The sequence below is a fragment of the Apodemus sylvaticus genome, chromosome 14, assembly GCF_947179515.1.
Source record: "Apodemus sylvaticus chromosome 14, mApoSyl1.1, whole genome shotgun sequence".
NCBI classification, from domain to species: Eukaryota; Metazoa; Chordata; class Mammalia; order Rodentia; family Muridae; genus Apodemus; species Apodemus sylvaticus.
The window spans coordinates 9,236,873-9,259,181 of NC_067485.1; the positions used below are offsets into that span (position 1 = coordinate 9,236,873).

The following is a 22,309-nucleotide window of genomic DNA, read 5'->3' on the forward strand; positions in this document are numbered from 1 at the left end:
GCTGGGATTACAGGCAGGAGCCACCACTGCCTGGCTTGCCTAAGACTTTCAAATACTGGAATTTTGGGCACATGCATCTTTGTCTGGCTCATTTCATAGAACTCTTAAGAAATGTTACAGCTCCCTAAGCCCTGGCTGCTTCTGTCCCCTCTGCTGCATTGTCCCACAGACTCTGTCCTTGTCACTAGTTCTTAGCTCTAAGCATCCCTTCCTTCTGTCCCATCCTGTGTTGTTTGGCTAGGTCCTTGGGGGTACAGCAGTTCTACAGGCTGCACCAGGACAGACTCTCCACAGTCTAGGACTACTGAGGGAGACAGCGGCTCTGCAGTCTATGAGCTGAGGCCTTGTTCACGTGTCTCCCTTAGATTAGGTCATCAGGGTTTGCTGCATAGCCTAGGAACATCATGGATCTCACCTAGCTTTTGCACCGTCTATTTTGATATGTAATATTACTGTGAAGACTTGATGATAGTGTATCAAGTGTAACACTTGATACATCGGCCACATCTCAAATACTGTGTCCTCTACATTTAGTGAGAATTTAAGGGTATTATCCCTTAAACTCAGTCGCATGGTGAGATCTGAGGTAAGCATATGACAGCATGCAGGTCATACCTTCTCTTTAAGATGAATGTTCTCCCTGATCTCTAGGAAGAACATCTTCTTTTCCAACTCGAAGAAGGAATAGAAGCTCTGGAAGCTGCAATTGAATTCAAGAATGAAAGCATCCAGAGTCGCCAGAACTCACTCAAGGCATCCTTCCAGAACCTCTCTCAAAGTGAAGCAAATGTTCTAGAAAAACTAGTTTGCCTGAATATTGCTGAGATTCGAGCTATTCTTTTCAAATATTTCAACAAGGTATGTTTCTAAGGAACACTACTTTTCTTAGAAAGGGTCAGGATGCCTTATTTATATTGAACTTTTAAAGGAAGTGACATTCTCAAAGATTTGGTGGCCAATTAAATGCAAGCACAGCTTCCCTTTATGGACCGAGTGTTACCAGAAAGTTTGTGAATCACCCAAATAAGCCTTACCTTTGAGGTGCTGAAAACTGAAGGTCCCCTTAGAGGAGGTCTAGACAGTTTGACTGATGCCCTTCCTTTTATTTCTTGATTCTAAATGTAAATGCTGTTTATGGAAAGTGGGGTCTACAGCCTTGGCTTTCCTTCCTCCATGCCTGTGAAGAGGAGGAGAGCGCGCCTCCCCATCCTCCCTCACCATGCTGAGTGGAGACAGCATGGCAGGCACATTGGTAGCAATGATAGTATGAGGTTTTATTAATTGAATGTGCTTAAATCAATCAAATTTTATTTTAAAATGGCAATTTACTGATATTTTGTAACATTGAGAACTACATTAATGTTTTTATGATATTTTTCCACTTCAAATTTATATTATGACGAATAGCTTTTCCCTAAAAATATATTGAGTTGAAGACAGTATCTGGCAATTGATACAAACTAAAACAAAGACGCTTTCAAAGTCAAACTGTGTGAAATACGTGGTGAATGGAAAGCTTAGCACAGTGCACACACCTTGAATCCCAACACCAGGGACAGAGTGGCAGGAGGGTCTCTGGGAGTTTGAGGACAGCCATATCTACATAGTGAGTTGCAAGACAACCAGAGTCTCAAAAAAAAGTGAATGAAAATAATAAGCAGTCTCCTGAGGCTTGAGTAATCCATCACTAGTCAGCAGCTATTACTGATAGACCGTATGTAGTGGGCGTGTGCCTGGGCTTGGAGACAGGCGGAGTCTCTGATGGTATCCTGAGGGTTCTTAGCCAAGGGATGTAGCTAAGGCCACATGCTGTTATTCTAATGGGAGTCCTGTCAGGTTCTACAGCACAGACTCTGACGACAGGGCTCTGCCTTCCTACCAACACAGCAGACCTCAACACACAAAACGCGATGGCCTGAAACAGAACTTTGGCATTTAAGGTTAAAATATTCTTTCACTTAAGACAGAGTATATGTAGATGTTGCAAGAATATAAACATTCCTCTATAGCTGTGTGGACTGGAGAAACAGTTATAGAACTATAACCAGCCATGGTGGCACATGTCTTCAGACCCCATGCACTTAGGAGGAAAGTCCAAAGCCAGCCAGGGATATAATAAGGAAAACCATGTCTCCAAAAGAAAAGGAACCAAGAAAGAGAACCATATAATCTTAACTACAGAAATCATATCTAAGAAGCTTTGGAGGGGTGACTATTAGTTCAATATTGTATTGAAAATGAAAGTATTACTGATTCAGAATTTTGACAAATTCAAAAGGTTGTTGGCTACTTTGTAGTTATATTTTAAAGCATTTGCCTGGTCATCTAACACTTGTTAAAAGGCACTTAAGATATTATTGAAGTTAAATAACTTCACCTTCATGTAATGCAAGAAAACTGGGTTACTCCATTGTATTAGGTACATAAGATACACTTAAAAGACAAAAATAAATGTCTTTGATAGGTAATCAATTTGCGAGAGACTGAACGTAAACAACAGTTGCAGAATAAAGAGATGAAAATGAAGGTTCTGGAACGGGACAATATGGTCCATGAGTTAGAATCTGCATTGGAGCATCTGAGACTGCAGTGTGACCGAAGACTGACCCTCCAGCAGAAGGAACATGAACAGAAGATGCAGTTGTTGTTACATCATTTCAAAGGTAGCCCTTCCCTCTGCTGTCAGTTACTGAAGGGGTGGGTAAGGGAAATGCTGAGGAAGAGAGCCAGACCACAGTATGCTCAGCCGTGTGCACACAGTCACAACTGAGCTATGTGCACAGTCACTACTGAGCCGTGTGCACAAGGTCACTACTCAGCCGTGTGCACACAGTCGCAACTGAGCTGTGTGCACAGTCACTACTGAGCCGTGTGCACAAAGTCACCACTCAGCTGTGTGCACACAGTCACAACTGAGCCGTGTGCACAGTCACTACTCAGCTGTGTGCACACAGTCACAACTGAGCCGTGTGCACAGTCACTACTGAGGTGTGTGCACACGGTCACTACTCAGCCGTGTGCACAGTCACTACTGAGGTGTGTGCACACGGTCACTCCTTAGCCGTGTGCACAGTCACTACTCAGCCGTGTGCACAGTCACTACTCAGCGGTGTGTACTCAGTCACTACTCATGTTTGAAGTGCCATTCCTTTGCCTGCTCCCAGACACCCAAGAACTCCTAAAATCCTCTTGGTTTGTTGTTGGTCTGGCTTTTATGTGGAAATGTAAGACAACTTCTGAGGTTTTCACATACAGATGAAGTGACAGGCTCTGTTGTAATTTTTTAGTTGACTATAAAATCTTATGCATTATAGGTCAAAATCGGTAGATATGTAGCATCATTAATGATCATCAGAAGCCCAACAATAGGTTCTAGTGTAGAAAGAAAGCTGCTGTCGGTCTCCTCACATTACCTGAGAACATGGCTGGCACCCAGACAGACAGCTCATCCCTGCTGGCGGAGGGCTTCAGCTTCAGGGTAGCCGCTCAGCCTCCACCTCAGGAGCACAGAGCTGCCGTGTGTCAGCTAAGCAGCTTAAAAGAAGCAACCTGAAGAAGCAAAACATTTGAAAATATGATTTTGGGTGTAGAGGAAATGACAATAAGTTACTTCTACAAAGTTAATTAGCAACTGCTTTGCCTCATGAGCAGAGTTTCCCTTGGTAGGTTTCCACACACCCCTGCATTCTGACAGGTCCTCTTCTTTCTGTGCTTGTGCTCAAAGGCTGAGAGTCGGACAGAGCTGTTGTGAGCTTTGAGGTGATATAACAGGAGGATCACATAACAGGAGCTCTCACGATGAGCTCAGCCAGCTAGCAGACTGCTCACAGCCTGTGTGCAGCCTGGGTCTGTTCTAGCATGCTCAACACCCATGATACTGTGTCTCAAAAAAGTCAATAAAAATTAAATTGTTTCTATAGCTATACATGAAGATAATACACACTAGTTAAAATTATTAACAATTTGTGAGTTTTATAATTTCAAGTGCTTTGGTATGGAAAATAAAGCTGTGTGCTGTGGTTGGTGGCCGCTTTGCTGTGCTTCCATTGGCCATTTTGGTTTGGGTGCTGAAAATCACACCCTGGGGCCTTGCACCAATAGTCGTGCACTCCTTTTCTGAAACGCGGCTGGTCCTAAATGGCATTTAAAGCAATAGGATGGGTTAAATAAGATAGAAGAAGAGCAACAGAGTGAAATCAATAGAGTCATTCTGTGTGGTCATACGAAGGTCTAAAAGTACCTGAGACCTGATCACTACAGAGCAAAGGTGCACACTCCTAAGTATTAACTACAAGTCCTGCATTACCTGGAGCAACAATCAGAGCACCCAACCCCACTCCATAGTGTTTTTTCTTTGTGATTTAATCTTTCTAGACTCATTATTAACAGCTTTTCACTTTGTGGGGTTTTGACTGTATATTTCTTGGGTCTCTAAACTCAGAGTTAAGCCTTTCCATATATTCACAGTCCTAACCCAATCTTAAGCTAATATATTAGCATGATGACTGGCAGAGGTCCACACAGATGAGTTGTTAGTTGAGAGGAAATGCCCATTTACGTAAGTCTCGTCAGTACTAAGGCAAACCCTTCCCTGAGTTGGGAAGAGGAAGTGTCTGTCAGAGAGTGGGCAGAGAAGTGGGAGGGGGGGCAATCCTATTAAAGGAATTTATAGGCCAAAGAATCCATACTGTGGCTGAAAAGATCCCTTCAGGTAACAGATGTGTAATATACTTGTGACCCTCTAAGGTGAGTCTGGAGCTATGATAAAGTGTAATTTTCAATAATTCATTTAGCCGGGCAGTGGTGGCACATGCCTGTAATCCCAGTACTCGGGAGGCAGAGGCAGGCGGATTTCTGAGTTCGAGGCCAGCCTGGTCTACAGAGTGAGTTCCAGGACAGCCAGGGCTACACAGAGAAACCCTGTCTTGAAAAAACAAAAAACAAAAAACAAAATCATTTATAGTCAAAGCTAATGTAAATGTTTGCTTTATAGACCAAGATGGAGACAGCATTATAGAAACCTTGAAAAAATATGAAGATAAAATCCAGCAGCTGGAAAAGGATCTCTACTTCTATAAGAAAACAAGCAGAGATCTCAAGAAGAGACTGAAAGACCCCGCACAAGGAACAGCGCAGTGGCCGCGCACACTGACCGAGCGTAAGGCTGCTGTGTCCCTAACGTTTGCCAAGACCCTCCCTGACTCTAGTGCAGCGCTTCCCAAGAGACAAGGTTGTGAGGGTGAGGTAGACAAACAATAGTTATGTAAGACAGCCCCCATGGGAAGTGACCGTGTGTGTGTGTGTGTGTGTGTGTGTGTGTGTGTGTGTGTGTAGAGTGCTCATGGCTTTCTGTTTTTCTTCTCTCTCTCTCTCTCTCTCTCTCTCTCTCTCTCTCTCTCTCTCTCTCTCTCTCTCTCTCTTTTGGGTGAAGGGGTGGGGTTCTGAGACAGGGTTTCCTCTGTGTAGCCCTAGCTGTCCTAGAACCTGCTCTATAGACCAGGCTGGCCTTAAACTCAGAGCCTGCCTCTGTGTCCTGAGTGCTAGGACTAAAAATATGCACCTCCACATGATCATTTTCTTTTCTCCTGGGGAAAGCTTTACTTATTATGGAAAATATTAAGACCAAATTTGAAAATGAAAGTATAAGATGGCTAAAGTATTGTTTCAAAAGAATCTATTAAAACCAAATAAAGAATCTTTGGGGGGGGGGTTGTTTGTTTCATTTTGGTTTTTGTTTTTTGGGTTTTTTTTTTTTTTTTTGGTTTTGGTTTTTTTGAGACAGGGTTTCTCTGTGTAACACTGGCTATCCTGGAACTCACTCTGAAGACCAGGCTGGCCTCAAATTCAGAAATCCACCTGCCTCTGCCTCCCAAGTGCTGGGATTAAAGGCATGTGCCACCACTGCCTTCCATAAAAATTGTTTCAAATAATATCTTGGGGTAGTATAAATGCCAGGCTTAATTCTGTGCAGTGAATTAAAAAACTGAACCTCTTGTGTCTCTTAGGAATTGGGCCTTACACCTTACACACACCGGCAGCTCTATGCTGTTGAGGTTTCCTCAGCTCAGACTTGTGAATCTGCCCTGAGTTTATCAATAGGAACCATAGCTATGGAACTGCTCATTACTTGTTAACCTTCTCTTATTAACAGTTCAGGAATATACTTGACTCAAATATTAAAAATATGTAAAATTTAAATATATAAGCTAAATTAAAGTAATTCATAAAACTATAGAAATTTATTATTTTTATTAATTGTCTATGTGCCAGTGGCTTTTGCTGTCTGTGACTCTCTTAACCTTTAAAGCCCTGTATATTATTTTTCTATATTATAGGAATTAAGCCTTTTTATTACCAAAGGCAATTTTATACAGGAGGTGCCTCAGTGGTTAGAAGCACTGGGACCCACATGACACTCACCTATAACTCACTCCAGACAGTCTTACACTCTATGGCCTCATACAGACACACACACATACACATACACATACACATACACATACACATACACATACACATACACATACACATACTACAGAAATAAATCTTTATTCAACAAGTTTTTAAAAAGCTGTATAAAGGAGAATAATACAATGAAAGTAAAAGTATGCATTTCTGAAATCAGTGCTAAGGCATGACCTCAAGAATTTAAAACACGTTATCAAATTCAGTAATTAACTGTGCATATATGAAATTAGTCCCTTAATAAGTGGAAAGATCGCCTTGACAAAATACTCTGCAAAAGTCAAAAGTTCCTGGAAGGTAATATATTATTATATTTTTATAAGACATTAAAATAGGGCAACAATCAATATTTCTAAAAATAACTTGACCCCAAATTTGAAAGTTAGAAAGATATATAAAAGAAATGCTTATTTCTAGCTGTTTTTAAAAATAATTTCTGGGGCTGGAGAGATGGCTCAGTGGTTATGAGCACTAGCAGTTCTTCCAGAGGACATGAGTTCAATTCCCAGCAACCACATGGTGGCTCATAACCATCTGTAATGGGGATCTAGTGCCCTCTTCTGGCCTACAGGCATATGCGCAGGTAGAGCATGAATAAATCTTTAAAATTTTTCTATAACTAGAGAAATTAACTTATAGACAAGCATATTCTAGTTTATAACCCAGGGCTTAAAGCAACTGAGTTTAATCCCTGGTACTGGGGAAACAAAGATGAAGTTATTGAAATCCCTCCAAACCAGAAAACCTGAACTAGCCGTGAATACAGATCTTCACCTGGAATTAGAACAGACACAAAGTTACCCATAGGTAGTGACTCCTAAAGGTTGCTGTGTGTTCTAGTCACTGGGAAGCTCAGCTTCTGAGCTCTCCTTGGTGCCTGGTGAAGGCAACCAGACCTCTCACTCTCAGCAACCATGTCAGAGACAGACGCACAGCCAAGGCTTGATAACCCCACTGGGCTTGCCCATTGTTACTTATTGTGTGCATTTATGTGTGGATGGGTGGTTCTCTCCTCCAGTGGTGTAGGTCACTTCAAAGCCAAGCTCCAGCTTAGAGTCTGGCTTCACAGGGCTCAGCGTATACTAAGTGCTTGGCGACTCGGGCGAAAGTTGGCAATTATTGTATCACTACTGACTCAGGTGGGTTTCCCTTAGGCAAGTTTTTGATATTAGATCCGTCCTGGTGGAAGACCTCTGAGGTTGGACCTTGATGAGCTCTAATCACTCATGGCAGGGGCTGTCTACCTGACAGCTGGGCTGTGGCGGCCACTCTGAGCATGGAAGTGTCACAGAATACAGATGGGCAGCAGAATACTGCTGTCACACTAGGAGGCAGCCAAGACTTTCATACGTGTGTGTGTGTGTGTGTGTGTGTGTGTGTGTGTGTGTGTGTGTGTGTGTGTAGGACAGAGCTGGTGTGGTCCAGAGCTGCCTTTACTCGGCCAGGAGTTGAAATTAACCAGTAACAAGCCAAGCAGAGGACAGAGGGTCTGGGAGGCAGCTCACGGGTAAGAGGTCCCACCCCTCCTGCAGAGATCCCAGGGTCAGATGCGTGTCAAGCACTTCAGAGCTGCCTGTGCGTCCAGCTGGAGGGAATCTGATGCCCCCTCCTCGCCCCTCAGACACTGCTCACACATGACACCCATCCAGAAAGTAAATGATTCTTCAGGCTAGAGAGGTGGCTTGGCAGCTAAAAGCAGTGCCCACTCTTTCAGAGAACCTAGGTTTGCTTCCCAGCACCAATGTGGCAGCTCCCAGCCACTTGTAGCTCTAGTCCCAAAGGATAGGACACGTTTGCCCTCCAGGCATCACGCATAGACAGTAGCTACACAGACATACATGCAGGCACACACCCATGCATAAAGTAAAATATTGAATTACATTAAACTTAAAAAGTAATGATTATTTCTTTAAAAAGAGTTCAGAGGCAGTGGTGGTGCACGCCTTTAATCTGAGCACTTAGGAGGCAGAGGCAGGCAGATTTCTGAGTTTAAGGCCAGCCTGGTGTACAGAGTGAGTTCCAGGACAGCTAGGGCTACACAGAGAAACCCTGTCTTGGAAAAAAAAAACAAAAAACAAAAAAGATTTCAGAGACACACAAGTGTTCATAGGTTAATAGAGTACCAAAATTACTAGATGATTTTTCAACTTTAATGGGTTAAAAAAAATCTGATATTCACATTGCAAGATGTTTATAAGTGAATCAAGACTGTCCCCGAGGTACACGTCTGTCTGTCTGAGGAAATCATTAAGCAGAAGTTTGCAAGTACTACATCTTTAGTGATAATGATATAGTTTGTAGGATGCTGTGGCAAAAATACCTGGTTTTCAGAAGATGGAGTTTGCTTGTTTTGCTTTGTGTTGTGTTCGCTTTAGATCATGATGCTGGAGATGGAGTTCTGAATCCAGAAGAGACTGCTGTGCTGTCTGAAGAACTAAAATGGGCATCTAGAACTGAAAATACAAAATTGAACGACAGAGAAAGAGAAGTAGACAATTCTTCAAGCGGCTTAAAGACTCAGCCCCTGACCCAGCAGATGTTAGAAGACGGCCCAGACTCACTTCCAGGCAGCGGCTCGTTACCGCCCTCCAGTGGCCAACTGCAGTGCGATGCCGATAAGACAGAGGCCCATCCCTTCATACAATCTCAGAGTCCACCACCATCCCAGTTTCAGCCCGTGAGAAGTATAGGACAGCTTCAGGGGGTCAAGCCTGTCAAACTGTGTCGCAGAGAATTACGCCAAATCTCTGCCGTGGAGCTATCGTTGCGGCGATCCAGTCTTGGAGCTGGGGTCCGGTCAGTGACTGCTGATTCCCTTGAAGAACCAGAGGAAAGCTAGTGACTTCACACAGGCCCTGACCAATAAAACTACTAATTTAGTAAATATGTGGAAAGATCCCTTTTCTGACTTACAGAATTAAAGCTCAGGGTAGCCAGCTCTGTCCTGGGACACAGGAAAGGGGTTGATGCCACTCCGTGCACTACGGTGCTTTGGGGGCTTTAGCATTTCATAAATGCATCCCTGAGTGCTTGCCACATGGAGTATGTGTAAGTTCCTCTCCGAACGTATTGGCTTTATTTTCATGTCCATTTAAAGAACAAAATTAAGACTAAAGCACCCTTCGGATGTATATTATTCTATAATATAAAGACATATATATAATAGAAGTATATTATAACCCATAGTATTTGAATGTTAAAATGCAAGTGTGTTGGTATTTTTAAGCTCCAGATAAGCCCCAACTGTGCCAGAGTTACCTACCTAATGAAAATGTTTGCCACAATTAAGCCTGTGGGCTGAGGTGCATTACAGGTGTTAGAACTTTGTGTGTCAGCCTTAACTCTTAACATGGTATCTTTCGTTTTTTATAGTTATTTTTATAGAATGCAGATTTTCACCTTTATCCTGCCATATGCATTCTGCATTACCTCTGGCAGACAATGCCAGAACTAAGAGAAATGTCTGCAGCTTCCTGGACAAGGAAGCTGATCAGAAAGAAACACAGCCATTCATCACTCCAAGGAAAGAAGCTGTTTGTGAGCAGTGTGACCATGTGGAGTGTGTGGATGTCACATCATCTGATCTCACACACACACACACACACACACACACAACAGGTCTCATGGCAAAACAGCAAGCAGTGCCTTCAGCAAAACTTGACAACTTCAGGTTTCCAGCCTTGCAGGCTCAAGGGCGTCAGGGTTTAAGTGTGTACATGAAGTCTTGCTAAAATTCCTCTTTAAGCTTTTCTGGTTCAATTAAATGAGAAATTAGTTCTTTCCTACCATATTTGTCTATGACAGGCATCTCATTATAATGCCCTGAAGTATTGTTTTGTTTCTTTTCCATACTTTGACGTGTACAGCAAAGCTGGTTCTTAGACCAGCTAGAGCCGGTGGCAAAACCACTGTCCAGATGCATGCTCAGCTCCCAGACGCCTTTCAATACCCACTTCCTCACTGAATCCATTGTTTAAAGTGTGCCTGTGTCTATACATGTATACACATACACATATCATGTGTGTGTCTCATGACAAAATGCCGGTGCCCTCAACAAAACCTAACAGACAATAGGTGAGTGTGGTGTCCCACGCCTTCAGTCTCAGCAGTCTGGAGGCAGAGGCAGATGGGTCTCTGTTCTCCTGGTCTACATAGCAAGGACAACCAGGACTATATATATAGAGAGAGAGACCCTGTCGCAAAAACAAAAAAAAGAAAGAAAGAAAAAGAAAACTATTATAAGTAAATATCTTTTTATTAATGAAGGTCCTAATATAAATTTAAGATTAAATAACATGCTATGCCTTAATAAGTAATTTATACAAGAATGTGTTTTGGTACTAGAATCCTTACCCGAGAAATTAAAACATTTATTTGTGGAAATAAACATGTTTTCACTAACAAAGCAATAGAAGTTCATAAAACTACAGCGATTTCATCAGATGATACAAATGTGAACTGACTGCCAAGTAACAAGGGTGTACTTTCCCCATTTTATTAAACATTTCATTTGTATCTTGTATATGCTTTGATAAATTCCATTCACATATTCAAAGATACATAAATAATGTCCCAAACAATATAATCTAGATGTAAACAAACAATTCATTCTAGTTAGGTCAGTATGCTTATAATCGAAATATAAGGTACCTCCTCCCCACTGCAACAACAGTTAGATTTTGTCATTCCTGTTTCCCATGGGGTCAAGTATGTGCTTGCTCGTGCATATTCATGATAGATGTGCATATTCATGATGCATGTGCCTATGCAAGTCAGAGTGAAACTGGGTGCCTTCTTTTCCCACATAAATTCTTAGAAAGGGTTTCCCACTGAACCTAGTCAATACTTAGACTAGGCTGGCCAGCTAGCAAGATCTAGATTCTCCCGACTCTGTGCCCCCACCCCCTTGCTGGGGTTATAGGCAGACACCACCAGCCCTGGCTGTTTTGTGGGCGCCAAAGGATCTGTCTGAACTCATATGCCCAGGCTTAAGCAGCAAGTCCTTTACCCCTGGGCCAGCTTAAAGCCTGACTTTCTGAATAAAATGGGGCAGGTTTTTGGTTTTTTTCAAGACAGGGATTCTCAGTGTAGCCCTGGCTGTCCTGGAGCTCTCTCTGTGGACCAGACTGTACCTGAATTCACTAGATGCCTGCCTCTGCCTTCCAAGGGCTGGGATTAAAGGCATGTGCCACCACTGCATGGTTTATATAACATGATTTTTCTGTTGTTCGTTATGTTTTCCACATGCAACAGAGTATTTGAAGGGAAAATGGTCTGCCTCTTTAAAGTGTTCTTTCCTTCCCTGACTCTGAGGGGTTACTTGGGAACCATGGGTATCAGGATCTTTTGCACCCTGACCCCTGGTGCTGGGGTTGGCTCAGGGCTGTGGGCATGCTCCGTAGCTCCTATGTGCCCTGCCTCTGCGTCGCACTCGTGCACTTTATGCTGCTTGAGTTTGATTTCTCTTCTAATGTCATGCTTTGAGTGCTTCAATGTTCTGTATCCTGTGAACTCAGAGTGCAGTCTGCAGAAAGAATTATGATTGTAATGCCTTGGGCCTTACTCTCGTTCACTATTGCCTTGTTTATACTAACCTACAGCAATAAACATATGCTTATTTAAGAACAAGTACCTTATGTGACTGGTTATAATGGAATCGAATTACCAGCAAGGGCAGTCCTGTGCTCCCCATGGGCTACACATTAGATGTGAATCAGAGGCAGAGCATCACAGCTGAGACCCAAGCGGAGGGACAGAGGGAGGGAGGGAGGGCTGCTCATATCAACAACTTGCTCAGCCTCTTTGGAATTGTAAAAATATTTATTATGTATATTTTACATTTAAAACTGTGACAAGCTGTAGACTGTCTTCATTTTCATAACATTTTCAAAACTCACAACATGTGAGAAAGACTGAGGTCTGCTGCAGTAACTGTCTCCAGCACACAGAGACTAGAATATGGGTGGGAGTTTACCAGGATGGTGGGCACTTCTACCCTTTATCACTGCAGCTGCTGCTGCTGCTACTGCTGCTGCTGCTGCTGCTGCTGACTGACTGACTTCTCACAGGACTGTTTGGAAGTTCTCTACAGAGATGCACAGCTTACCTGAACAGGGCCACTGCTCATTTCTGTCTCAGGATGAGCTGCCCACAGGCACCAAACCCCAGAAGTGGTGTTCAATGGTTATGATGTCCTTTGACTTGAATCCAGCTGGGGAGGAATCAGAACAAGAGACCTTATGTAAAGGAACCTCAGAAAACTCTGATGTTACAGTGTCTGTTTTACACGTTTACAGGAGTACTCATTTGCACCCCTACCCCACCCCTGACAGCTTTATTAGTTTAAAAGGAATGCCCAGGGCAGGCAAACCGTATGTTTCTTTTAATATATTTTAATATTTTTTATAGGAGGGTCCATGTGACAGGGCCCTGGAACCTCAGCATGATCACAGCATACCGAAATGCCAGTCAGGCTGTAAAAACTCAGCACATAGACAGCACCACCTACCAAAAAATAAATAAAAATGAAAACAAAGGTGAAACCCATCAAAGCCCACAGTTCCGGAAAGGTCTCTGAGTGTCCTAACCAGGCTTTTTGACCTCTGTGGCTCTGCTTCTGCCTAACTCTTCTGTTAACTGAAGTATGCCAACTCAGGATACAGTTTCTGTGTTCAAGAGCTCACTCTGAGAAAGACTCAGTGCACATTGGGATCCCAAACACCAGCATGGTCACTGACCAGCTTAATAAAGACTTCTCTTGGCTTAAACCCATGTCTGAGCAATCTGTAGTAGATACCCCAGTCATTAGGCACAGAATTGCCTTTATCTGGAGTGGTAGCAATGCAATCTTTTTTTTTTTTTTTTTTTTTTTTTTTTTTTTTTTTTTGAGACAGGGTTTCCTGGCTATTCTGGAACTCACTCTGTAGACCAGGCTGGCCTCGAACTCAGAAATCCGCCTGCCTCTGCCTCCCAGAGTGCTGGAATTACAGGCGTGCGCCACCACTGCCCGGCTTTGCAATGCAATCTTTGAACCCAAAGATATTAAATTAGACTTAAGTGTTCCACTGGCTAATTCTAACAGGGATCTCTCCTGAATTATGGCTCTATTGCTTTAAGAGACACAGCAGTTTTATAGTCTTCATTTCAATGTGTAAGATCCTTTATGCTCAAGGAATAAAGCCATTCAGAAAAAGTAAAAAGTTTAAAACCTTTTTTAAAATGCCTGTCATTAAAGTAAAAAAATGGAAATTAAAATTATTCATGTTTTATTACTATAGTATATACAAAACAAAGTAGGATTTTTCATACCTGATAGGTAAATATTGTTCATTTGATTTTATTTAAGCCGTCTATTTTTTACAGTGCTGGGGATCAAACCCAAGGCCTTATGTGTCACCTGACCCCATGTCCCAAATTCTCAGAAGCAAATTAGAGGCACATGATGTTTTGCCCATCTTTCTCCACTGGGACCCAGGTGACAGCTGAGATGTGTTACTAGGGGCAGGAGTAGAGGGGATAGCACAGGAAGGTTTACTAGAAAGTATTTAATAAACCAGCCCATTCTTTTACATATTTGGAGATTGATTTTATTTCTCTGACAAAAGGACTGAACCTTAACATCAACATCCGGGCATCTCAAGTCCTCCATTAGACTCCATGGAAGACAGACACGGAAACCCCGCCTACAGAAGACTCAGAGTGAGCACTAAACTAGCTATTCAAGAATACACAGCCCTTCAATCCTGGCACTCGGGAGGCAGAGGGAGGCAGATCTCAGAATTTGAGGCCAGCCTGGTCTACAGAGCCAGTTAGAGGTCAACCAGAGAAACCCTGTCTCAAAAAAGAACAAAAGAAAAAAGAAGAGAACACAGTCCAGTTTTTATACCAGTTCTTTTCCTGTGTTTACCATTTAATCAGGATTATGTAAAAGCCACCCCCATACCCCCACCCCCATAAGACAGCTGTGAGCAAAACTGGAATCCGACAGTGCTAGAAACAGTAATGTCAAAAGGGGTTAAGACGCAAGTGATTCTGCAGTGAGAACCAGAAGGGTCCATAAAGCAAATGATTGTAGACAAATTGATGATTCATTTCTACTAAACTGTATAATCTCAATTATTTTGCTTAATTTTCCTCCATGTGGAGAAAAGATTTTCATTTGTGATTACAAACCAGTAGCCATTGTCTGCCTTGAGAGGTAGAGTTTGTCCTGACTGAGGACTTAGCAGAATTGTTACTTTTTAGCATGCCTGTGGTCTCTGGTCAGAAAGAATGGGAAATTAGATCACTGTCATACCTGGGCCAGTCCCCTGAGGTGAGGTCCACCATCCCAAGGCTGGCAGCATCTCAACTAGCTCTAGGCCTTGGCCTAAGAGCATCTCCTCTCACTGGGCACATTCTTAGGCAGGTATAGGTATCAGCAGTTATAACAACCCCAGTTTTTCTAAACTACCAGTAAGCCTTGTTCAACATAAAAAAGCTTTTTATCTTTTTATTCTTAAAAAATGAAATATTTCAAATGTAACATTTTAATCATTTTCATGAGAAGGAAATAGCCATTTTATATATGGCAGTCTGACCCTTACCTAGAGAAAAGACAAACACACATTCAGAAGCAGTGCACTGTGTGTTTAGGATAGGATTTAGGTTCCCAAAGTTGCCTGTTTAAGTGAAATAACTTCCAGCACACATGTGATAGAGCAGTTTCTAAATGGGTTACTCTCCAGTTCAGTCATATGTCTTAACAGCAGAGGCTACCATATTCTCTGCATTTTCATGTGACTTCTGTCAGGAAAATATTTAAAATGTGCTAAATCCACCTCAACAGGCATAAGCCATACTTTATTACTATCCTTGATTTATGAGTGAAAAACGACATTTTTACTGGGATTTGGACCAGTATTGCGGGCTACTTGTTATTTCTTCCTCGGGCAATGGTTACTTCAGAACAACTGAACCATAGCTGGAATAATGACATTTCCTGAAGCTCAAGAGGCCTGCTATACTTGGTGGCTCATTTCACAGACAGGCAATCAGGCTGCCAGCACTCAGCCTTCATTTGGCATGTCCTGATCTACACTCAGATACAGAAGTAATCAGATCAAATTTGATGTTACCATGGTAGCTGTCCGCTGTGGGGTTTCAGAGGGGGCTCCTTCCCATTAGTTTGTGTCTCTATGATGTTAATACTCCACTTCCATAGCAGAGTACCCATGACCCGAGCAGGCAAACCATCAGGAGGCGACCTGGGGGTAGTAGAACCTACAGTCTGAAGAGTTCTGTGGGATTGTGAACCAATAAGGAAGGAGGAAGACTTCCATATACTTCCTGAGTGAGGGCTCAGTGTCAGAGTGATTGCCTAAGGTAAATTCCCAATTCTTTAAAGTAGAAAATGTGGTAGCTTCCATGAGCAAGGAACCTAGATAGTAAAGATCTGACCAATTTGGGTTGGCCAAGTTATGCCAAACCTGGACCCCTCAAGACCAAAGACCTTGACCTGTTTTAAGTTTTGGGTTTTGTTGCTACTGTTTGAAAGACACAAGTGTCACTATTTAGCCCTGGCTATCCTGGAACTCACTATGTAGACTGTGTTGGCTTTGAAACCCAGATATTGGCCTGCCTCTGCCTCCTGACTGTTGGTATTAAAGATGTGAGCCACCATGCCCAGCCTCTGCTTAAGTTCTTTTTGTTTCATTTTAAGTTTCTTTTTAAACATTTTACCTATTGCCCCCTTCCCAATACACACACCCAAGTGGGCAGTTGGGTGAGCTGTCACAACATACAGAATATGCCTGCCACTCAGGTTGAGTCTGCCTCAGCAGCTCTTCTAACTCTCCTCCCCCTGCAGCTGCTCCCTCTCGTCCTAGAGTATTCTGGAAGGGGGCAGTTGTCTCTATTGAGGTTTCCGCTTTTCCTTTTAAATGGATTATATTTTAAGAAGAGCATTCAGTTCGTAACAAAAAATGCAGCAGACAGTAGAGGTGTCACATAGCTGCCCAATTGCACACACACAGTTATCTCTAAAATATCAAGCCTATGGGCTGCCAAGCTCCCAATATGTAGCCCAGGCTAGCCTTGAATGTGCAGTCGTCAGCCTCCTGAATGCTGAGGTTGCAGGTGTGAGCCGCCATGTTCAGCTCATAGAGCTCTTTATTTCCCAGTGTTCACAGTTTGCATGAGGGTTTACTATCAGTGTTGTACACTCTACAGGTCTATACAACTGTAAACCACAGCGTTGTGGATAACAGTCTCGCTGCACTAAATAAAAACCCTGTGCTCTGCCTACTCTACCCTCTGGGCTAACTCCCATCAGTCCCCTGTTTTACGACTGTTCCCATAGTAGTTGGTCATCTCCTGCCCCCAAATATCACGCAGTCATGCTATGTAACAGGTAGTGTGTATATCCTCATGAGGCTGTCTTTTTCCATTATGTATGTTATATGAACATTTCCTATAGTGCTTCACACATCAGAAGTCGACTGCACCGCCCTGACAACCACAGAATCCCTCCCCAACTCCACTGTGTAACAGATTAGTTCTGCACAGTAAAGGATTCCTTCAGTTGTACCTCGTGCTCCGCAGTGGGGGCAGCAACAGTTCTGCTCTCTGCACTCCACAATCCCTTCCACCTCAGCTTCACTGGCTGACAGATGAAACTGGTACCCAACCACAGGGGATTTGCTAGGCACATGTTTTCCTTGGCATTCACAAACCCTTTCTTTCTTTCTTTCTTTCTTTCTTTCTTTCTTTCTTTCTTTCTTTCTTTCTTTCTTTTTCTTTCTTTCTTTCTTTCTTTTTCTTTCTTTCCTTTTTCTTTCTTCCTTTCTTTTCTTTCTTTCCTTTTTCTTCTTTCTTTCTTTCTTTTTAGGTTTATTTATTATATGTAAGTACATTCTAGCTGTCTTCAGACACTCCAGAAGAGGGCATCAGATCTTGTTATGTGGTTGCTGGGATTTGAACTCAGGACCTTTGGAAGAGCAGTCAGTGCTCTTAGCTGCTGAGACATCTCTCCAGTGCCCCCACAAACCCTTTCATAGTTTGCCTGGCTTTCTCTATACCTATCACCATGTCATCTGTGTGTCCCACTAGAGTTGGAATTTTTTTTGTTTTTTTGTTTGGTTTTTTTTTGTTTGTTTGTTTGTTTTGTTTTGTTTTGTTTTTTGGATTTTTGGTTTTTTTTCGAGACAGGGTTTCTCTGTATAGCCCTGGCTGTCCTGGAACTCACTCTGTAGACCAGGCTGGACTCGAACTCAGAAATCCGCCTGCCTCTGCCTCCCAGAATGCTGGGATTACAGGTGTGCGCCACCACCACCTGGCGAGTTAGGACGTTTTATTCCTGTGGCTCAAACACATCATTGCTACCACACGCTGGTGCATCAGGATGGACCAGTTGGTCTATAGTCCTGGCACAGTCTTCTTCCTGGAGCCCCTCCCCCCAGACAAAGGAGCTTCATTTCCTTCTCTTTAGCTTCCATTTACCCTGCCCTCGTGTGTTTTTGTTTCTTGATTTGTGCCCTTATTTGCATGGGGTACTTCTCTCTGAAAATTTCCTGGATAAAGCAGAAGGGAATCATAATATTTAAGATTTTGGCTGGAAAGATGGCTCAGCTGCTAAAAGAACTTACTTATACTGGTTAGTTTATGTCAGCCTGACTCGAGCTGTAGTCATGCTTCCAGTAAGATCAGCCTGTAGGGCATTTTCTTAGTGATTGATGGGAGAGGGCCCACCCCATTGTGGGTGCCGCCATCCCTGGGCTGGTGGTCCTGGGTTCTGTAAGAAAGCAAACTGAGCAATCTATGGGAAGCAAGCCAGTAAGCAGCACCCCTCCATGGCCACTGTGATAGCCTCTGCCTCCAGGTTCCTGTCCTGCTTGAGCTCCTGTTCTGAATTCCTTTGATGGTGAATAGTGACATGGAAGCATGAGCCGCCTTTCCTCTCCACGGTGCTCCTGGTCACGGTGTTTAATTACAGCAATAGTAACCCTAAGTAGGACACAGCTCTTCCAGAAGACGAGGGTTCAAGTCCTGGTACCCACATGGAAGCTCACAACCATCTCTAACTCCAGTTCTGGGAATCCGATACGCTCTTCTGGACTCTGAGGGTATTGCATGTGTAGATGTATCCAAACACCCATCCACATAAAATGATAAAAGTTAATTTAAGTTTTTTTTTAAAAAAATTAACATCTTGGTGCCAAAGAGATGGCTCAGTGGTCCTCTGGCTGCTCAGAGGTCCTGAGTTCAATTCCCAGCACCCATGGCAGTTACAACTGTCTGTGACTCCAGTTCCAGGGGATCTGATGCCCTCACACATACAGGCAGAACGCTCATGCATTTCAAATTTAAAAAAATAATAAAAACACCTGACATCTTGTTATGCCTATGTACTGGCTCTATATCCTATCTTATTCTCTTAACTTTCCTTGTTTGTCCATGTAGGCTGGTCTTCCAAGGCAAGGCAAGGCAAGGCAAGGGCCTTCTTCAGATAACATGCATATCCTCAAGAATTTATCTAGAGAGTGTACTAGCTGGTTTTGTGTCAACTTGACACAGGCTGGAGTTATCACAGAGAAAGGAGTCTCCCTTGAGGAAGTGCCCCCATGTGATCCAACTGTGGGGCATTTTCTCAACTAGTGATCAAGGGGGGGGGACCCCTTGTGGGTGGTGCCATCCCTGGGCTGGTGGCCCTGGGTTCTATAAGAAAGCAAGCTGAGCAAGCCAGTAAGGAACATCCTTCCATGGCCTCTGCATCAGCTCCTGCTTCCTGACCTGCTTGAGTTCCAGTCCTGACTTCCTTTAGTGATGAACAGCAATGTGGAAGTGTAAGCTCCATAAACCCTTTCCTCCCCAACTTGCATCCTGGTCGTGATATTTGTGCAGGAATAGAACCCTAAGAAAATGAGTGTCAGAAATCTAATGAAATCTCTGATAGTGTGGAAGCTTTGCTGTGAGAGACTGAAAGAAAAGTCACTCTCTCACTACCGGGAAACAAACGTCGTATTTAGAGGTCTCATCTTTTGGGGTAGCTGGTTCCCACTCTATGTTAATCAGCTTTGTGTTACAGTGAGAAGTGCCTAACTCAGACACTTTACAGGGAGTAAATACTAATTTTGGCCCAGTTCTGGAGGTCCCTGACTGACTGACTGACTGACTGGCCCCGTTGCACTTGGACAGGAGCATTTACCAAGTAAACCTTGCTTCACTGCCCAGGCTTAAGTAAGGGAAGGGAAGGGGTTCCATCACCCTCTTCAGGAGTTGCCACCATTGACCTAAGGACCTTCCAGCAGGCCCCATCTCTTTAAGTCACCTGCCGACAGCACCACCTTAACAACAGAACCTTTAACATGGAGGCTTTAGGGGACAAAGAGAAACTCACATAGACGCACGCTTGTGAGAATCTGACATTTCAAAGTGACCAGGATCTGTTCTGAAAGCCACATGGTGGGCAGAAATTGTCACTGTACAGCTCAGAGGCCACTAGCACAGACCAAGGCAGCTAGATGTCAATTAGACAACATTTCCTTGGTTGGCTGCTGTTTGGTTGGATTCTATTTCTCCTGAGACAGAGTCCTGATTGCCTCAGATTCTCTTTGTAGCTTAAACTGGCGGACAACTCATGATCCTACCGACGCTCATCCTCCTTCCCCATTCTACTCCTGACCAACTCCCCAGCCCGATCAGGGCCCAGGCTGTGTACTCAGCGCCAGCGCTTGGACTGGGAAAGAGTGCAGCCTGACCTGCAAGTCTGTCAGTTCCTGACCCTCCACTGAACGTTTCCTTGTGTTTGTCGGAAAGCCTGGTCCGCTCTCTCTTCACCACTCAGGCATGCCTTGTTCTCTCCTTACGACTTTTAGTTGGTACCATGTTAACTGGTGGAAGCCAAATGGCTGCAACCAATGGACCCCAGAGCCTTAAGACACTAAGCCAAGGCCAATCCACGTAGTTCACATAATCGAGGGTTCTGGGCCCAGAGGGGGATGCTCTTCCTCCAGGCACTTCCTTGTGGTTCTGCCAATTCCAGCTGCTCGAAGTAACCCAGATAACCAAAGCAGAATATGTCCGGGATCCGGGATCCGGGGTCCGGGATCCCGCTGGCAGAATGAAGAGACACCTGGAGGAGGTAAAGGTCCTACCCAGCGTCAGCGGCAGTGGCAGGCCTAGCTCCTGTTCATCTTCTGTGGGAAACAATGCATAGGAGCGCTAACCCAAAGAAGCTGAGAAAAGGAGTCTGTGTGACAGGCGATTAGTTGACCTTGCTTTAGGAACACTCTGTTCTTGATCAATCTGCCCACTTGCTTCAACATGCCCCAAGTGTGTGCAGGGCTAGGACTGTGTCTCTAGGCAACCCTGAGCCCAACAGGAAGAGTCTAAAGCCCTCAACGAAAACACGGCTGTTGTGTTGATCCTGGAAGCCAGTCACAACCCACACACATGGTTTCCCCTCACACTGTGATCTCCCACAGTGTGTGGTTCTGACCCACACTTCCCAGCCCAGCTTTGATGAGATTGCAGTCCCCTGTTTTGGTGTCTTGCCCAAGTCTTACCCTCTCTTCCTCCCAGCCTGCCCCCCACTCCTCTGTTGACTTTCCTCACCTAGAACTGAGCTTCCCAAAATCTGATGGGGTCACCTCCTGGAATTTCTTTGAGGTTGCAGATTCGAATGGACAAGTCTGTGTTGGGCCTGAGATCCACATGTTTCTAACAAACTTGCTGGTGACACACATGCAGCCATACTTGGGGTAACAAGACTCTAATGACCATGTATTTGGAGACCAGGTCTGCCCCCATCTCTCATAGCAACACACAGCTAGGCTGAGGAGTTTCCAATCTATAGTCTTTTATGGTATGTGTGCGTGTGTTGTTGTTGTTCATGCAGGGGGGGGTGTGGTTATCATTCCTCGATTGCTATCTTTTTGTAGGGAGTAGGAGGGTAGCTAACAAGACTGAAGGATCCACCTGTTTCTGCCTGCTAATCTTTGGGATAAGAGCTTGCTACCACTCTGGTAGTTTTTACATTTATTCTGGGGCTAGAACTCAAGCTATCGACTGAACTATTTATTCCCCAGCCCCAGGTGCACTGTCCACGTGCAGTTCTTTCAGCTGTTTTAGAACTGCTTTAACTTCTTATGGCCACATCTCTCTGGCTGCCTTCAACCCCTTCATGTCTAAATTGATCTTTTCTCAAAAAGTAGCAGTCTTCTCCTCTTACAAGCGTACAGTCTCAAGGCCTTATTTTCTCTCTTCCCGGTCAGATGTTCAAATCCTGTAGAATGCACCTCCATGTCACTTCTCAATCATTTAACATTCTTCCTGCCTTCTTTTATCTCAAGTCTCGCCCCATCCTCTTTCTGTGGAACCAGTGGCGTTGGACTCACTTTCTGATCCCAAGTGTTGGGGGCTCATAGACTCTTCGATAGCTCATCTGTTATTACTGTCTGCCTGGTCTCCGCAGGGCTGCCAGTTTCCCATCTCTAATATCTGCAGTAGTTACAAAGCAAAAGCCTTCATTTCTTCCTCCAAACTTCTAACCCACACCCCCCAAAAAATACTGCCTTAAACACCCATCCTCACACTTGGAACTTGTCCCTCCTATTTTCAGTCGTCTCTGCCACTTGTCAACACCACCAATCTCATTGTGGAACGCAGCGTCCAATGGCCTCCATCCAAGGCCCCGAGGTCTCCCCGCAAAACCCCACCTCTTCCCAGGCCAAGTCCAAACGCCTCCTCCCTCACGCTGCCCCACAGATGCTCGCAGTCCGCGGAACCGGCGTAGCGTTCTCTCTCTCCACAGGGCCCTAGGGTGGTCTGGCGTTTGCTGTGATTCTTTTGCTTCGCTCCTACTGTG

At 44.0% G+C, this 22,309-nt stretch overlaps 1 protein-coding gene across 1 annotated transcript in view; it reads left to right on the forward strand.

Moving 5' to 3' along the window:
• Positions 1-9,601, forward strand: part of Kif27 (kinesin family member 27) — a 68,478-nt gene extending 58,877 nt beyond the window's left edge. The window contains exons 14-17 of the mRNA XM_052157358.1: positions 652-858; positions 2,465-2,663; positions 4,994-5,158; positions 8,841-9,601. Of these exons, the coding sequence (XP_052013318.1) occupies positions 652-858; positions 2,465-2,663; positions 4,994-5,158; positions 8,841-9,304 (1,035 nt within the window). The 3' untranslated portion in view covers positions 9,305-9,601. The remainder of the gene's footprint in view (positions 1-651; positions 859-2,464; positions 2,664-4,993; positions 5,159-8,840) is intronic.
• Positions 9,602-22,309: the final 12,708 nt, after the last annotated feature.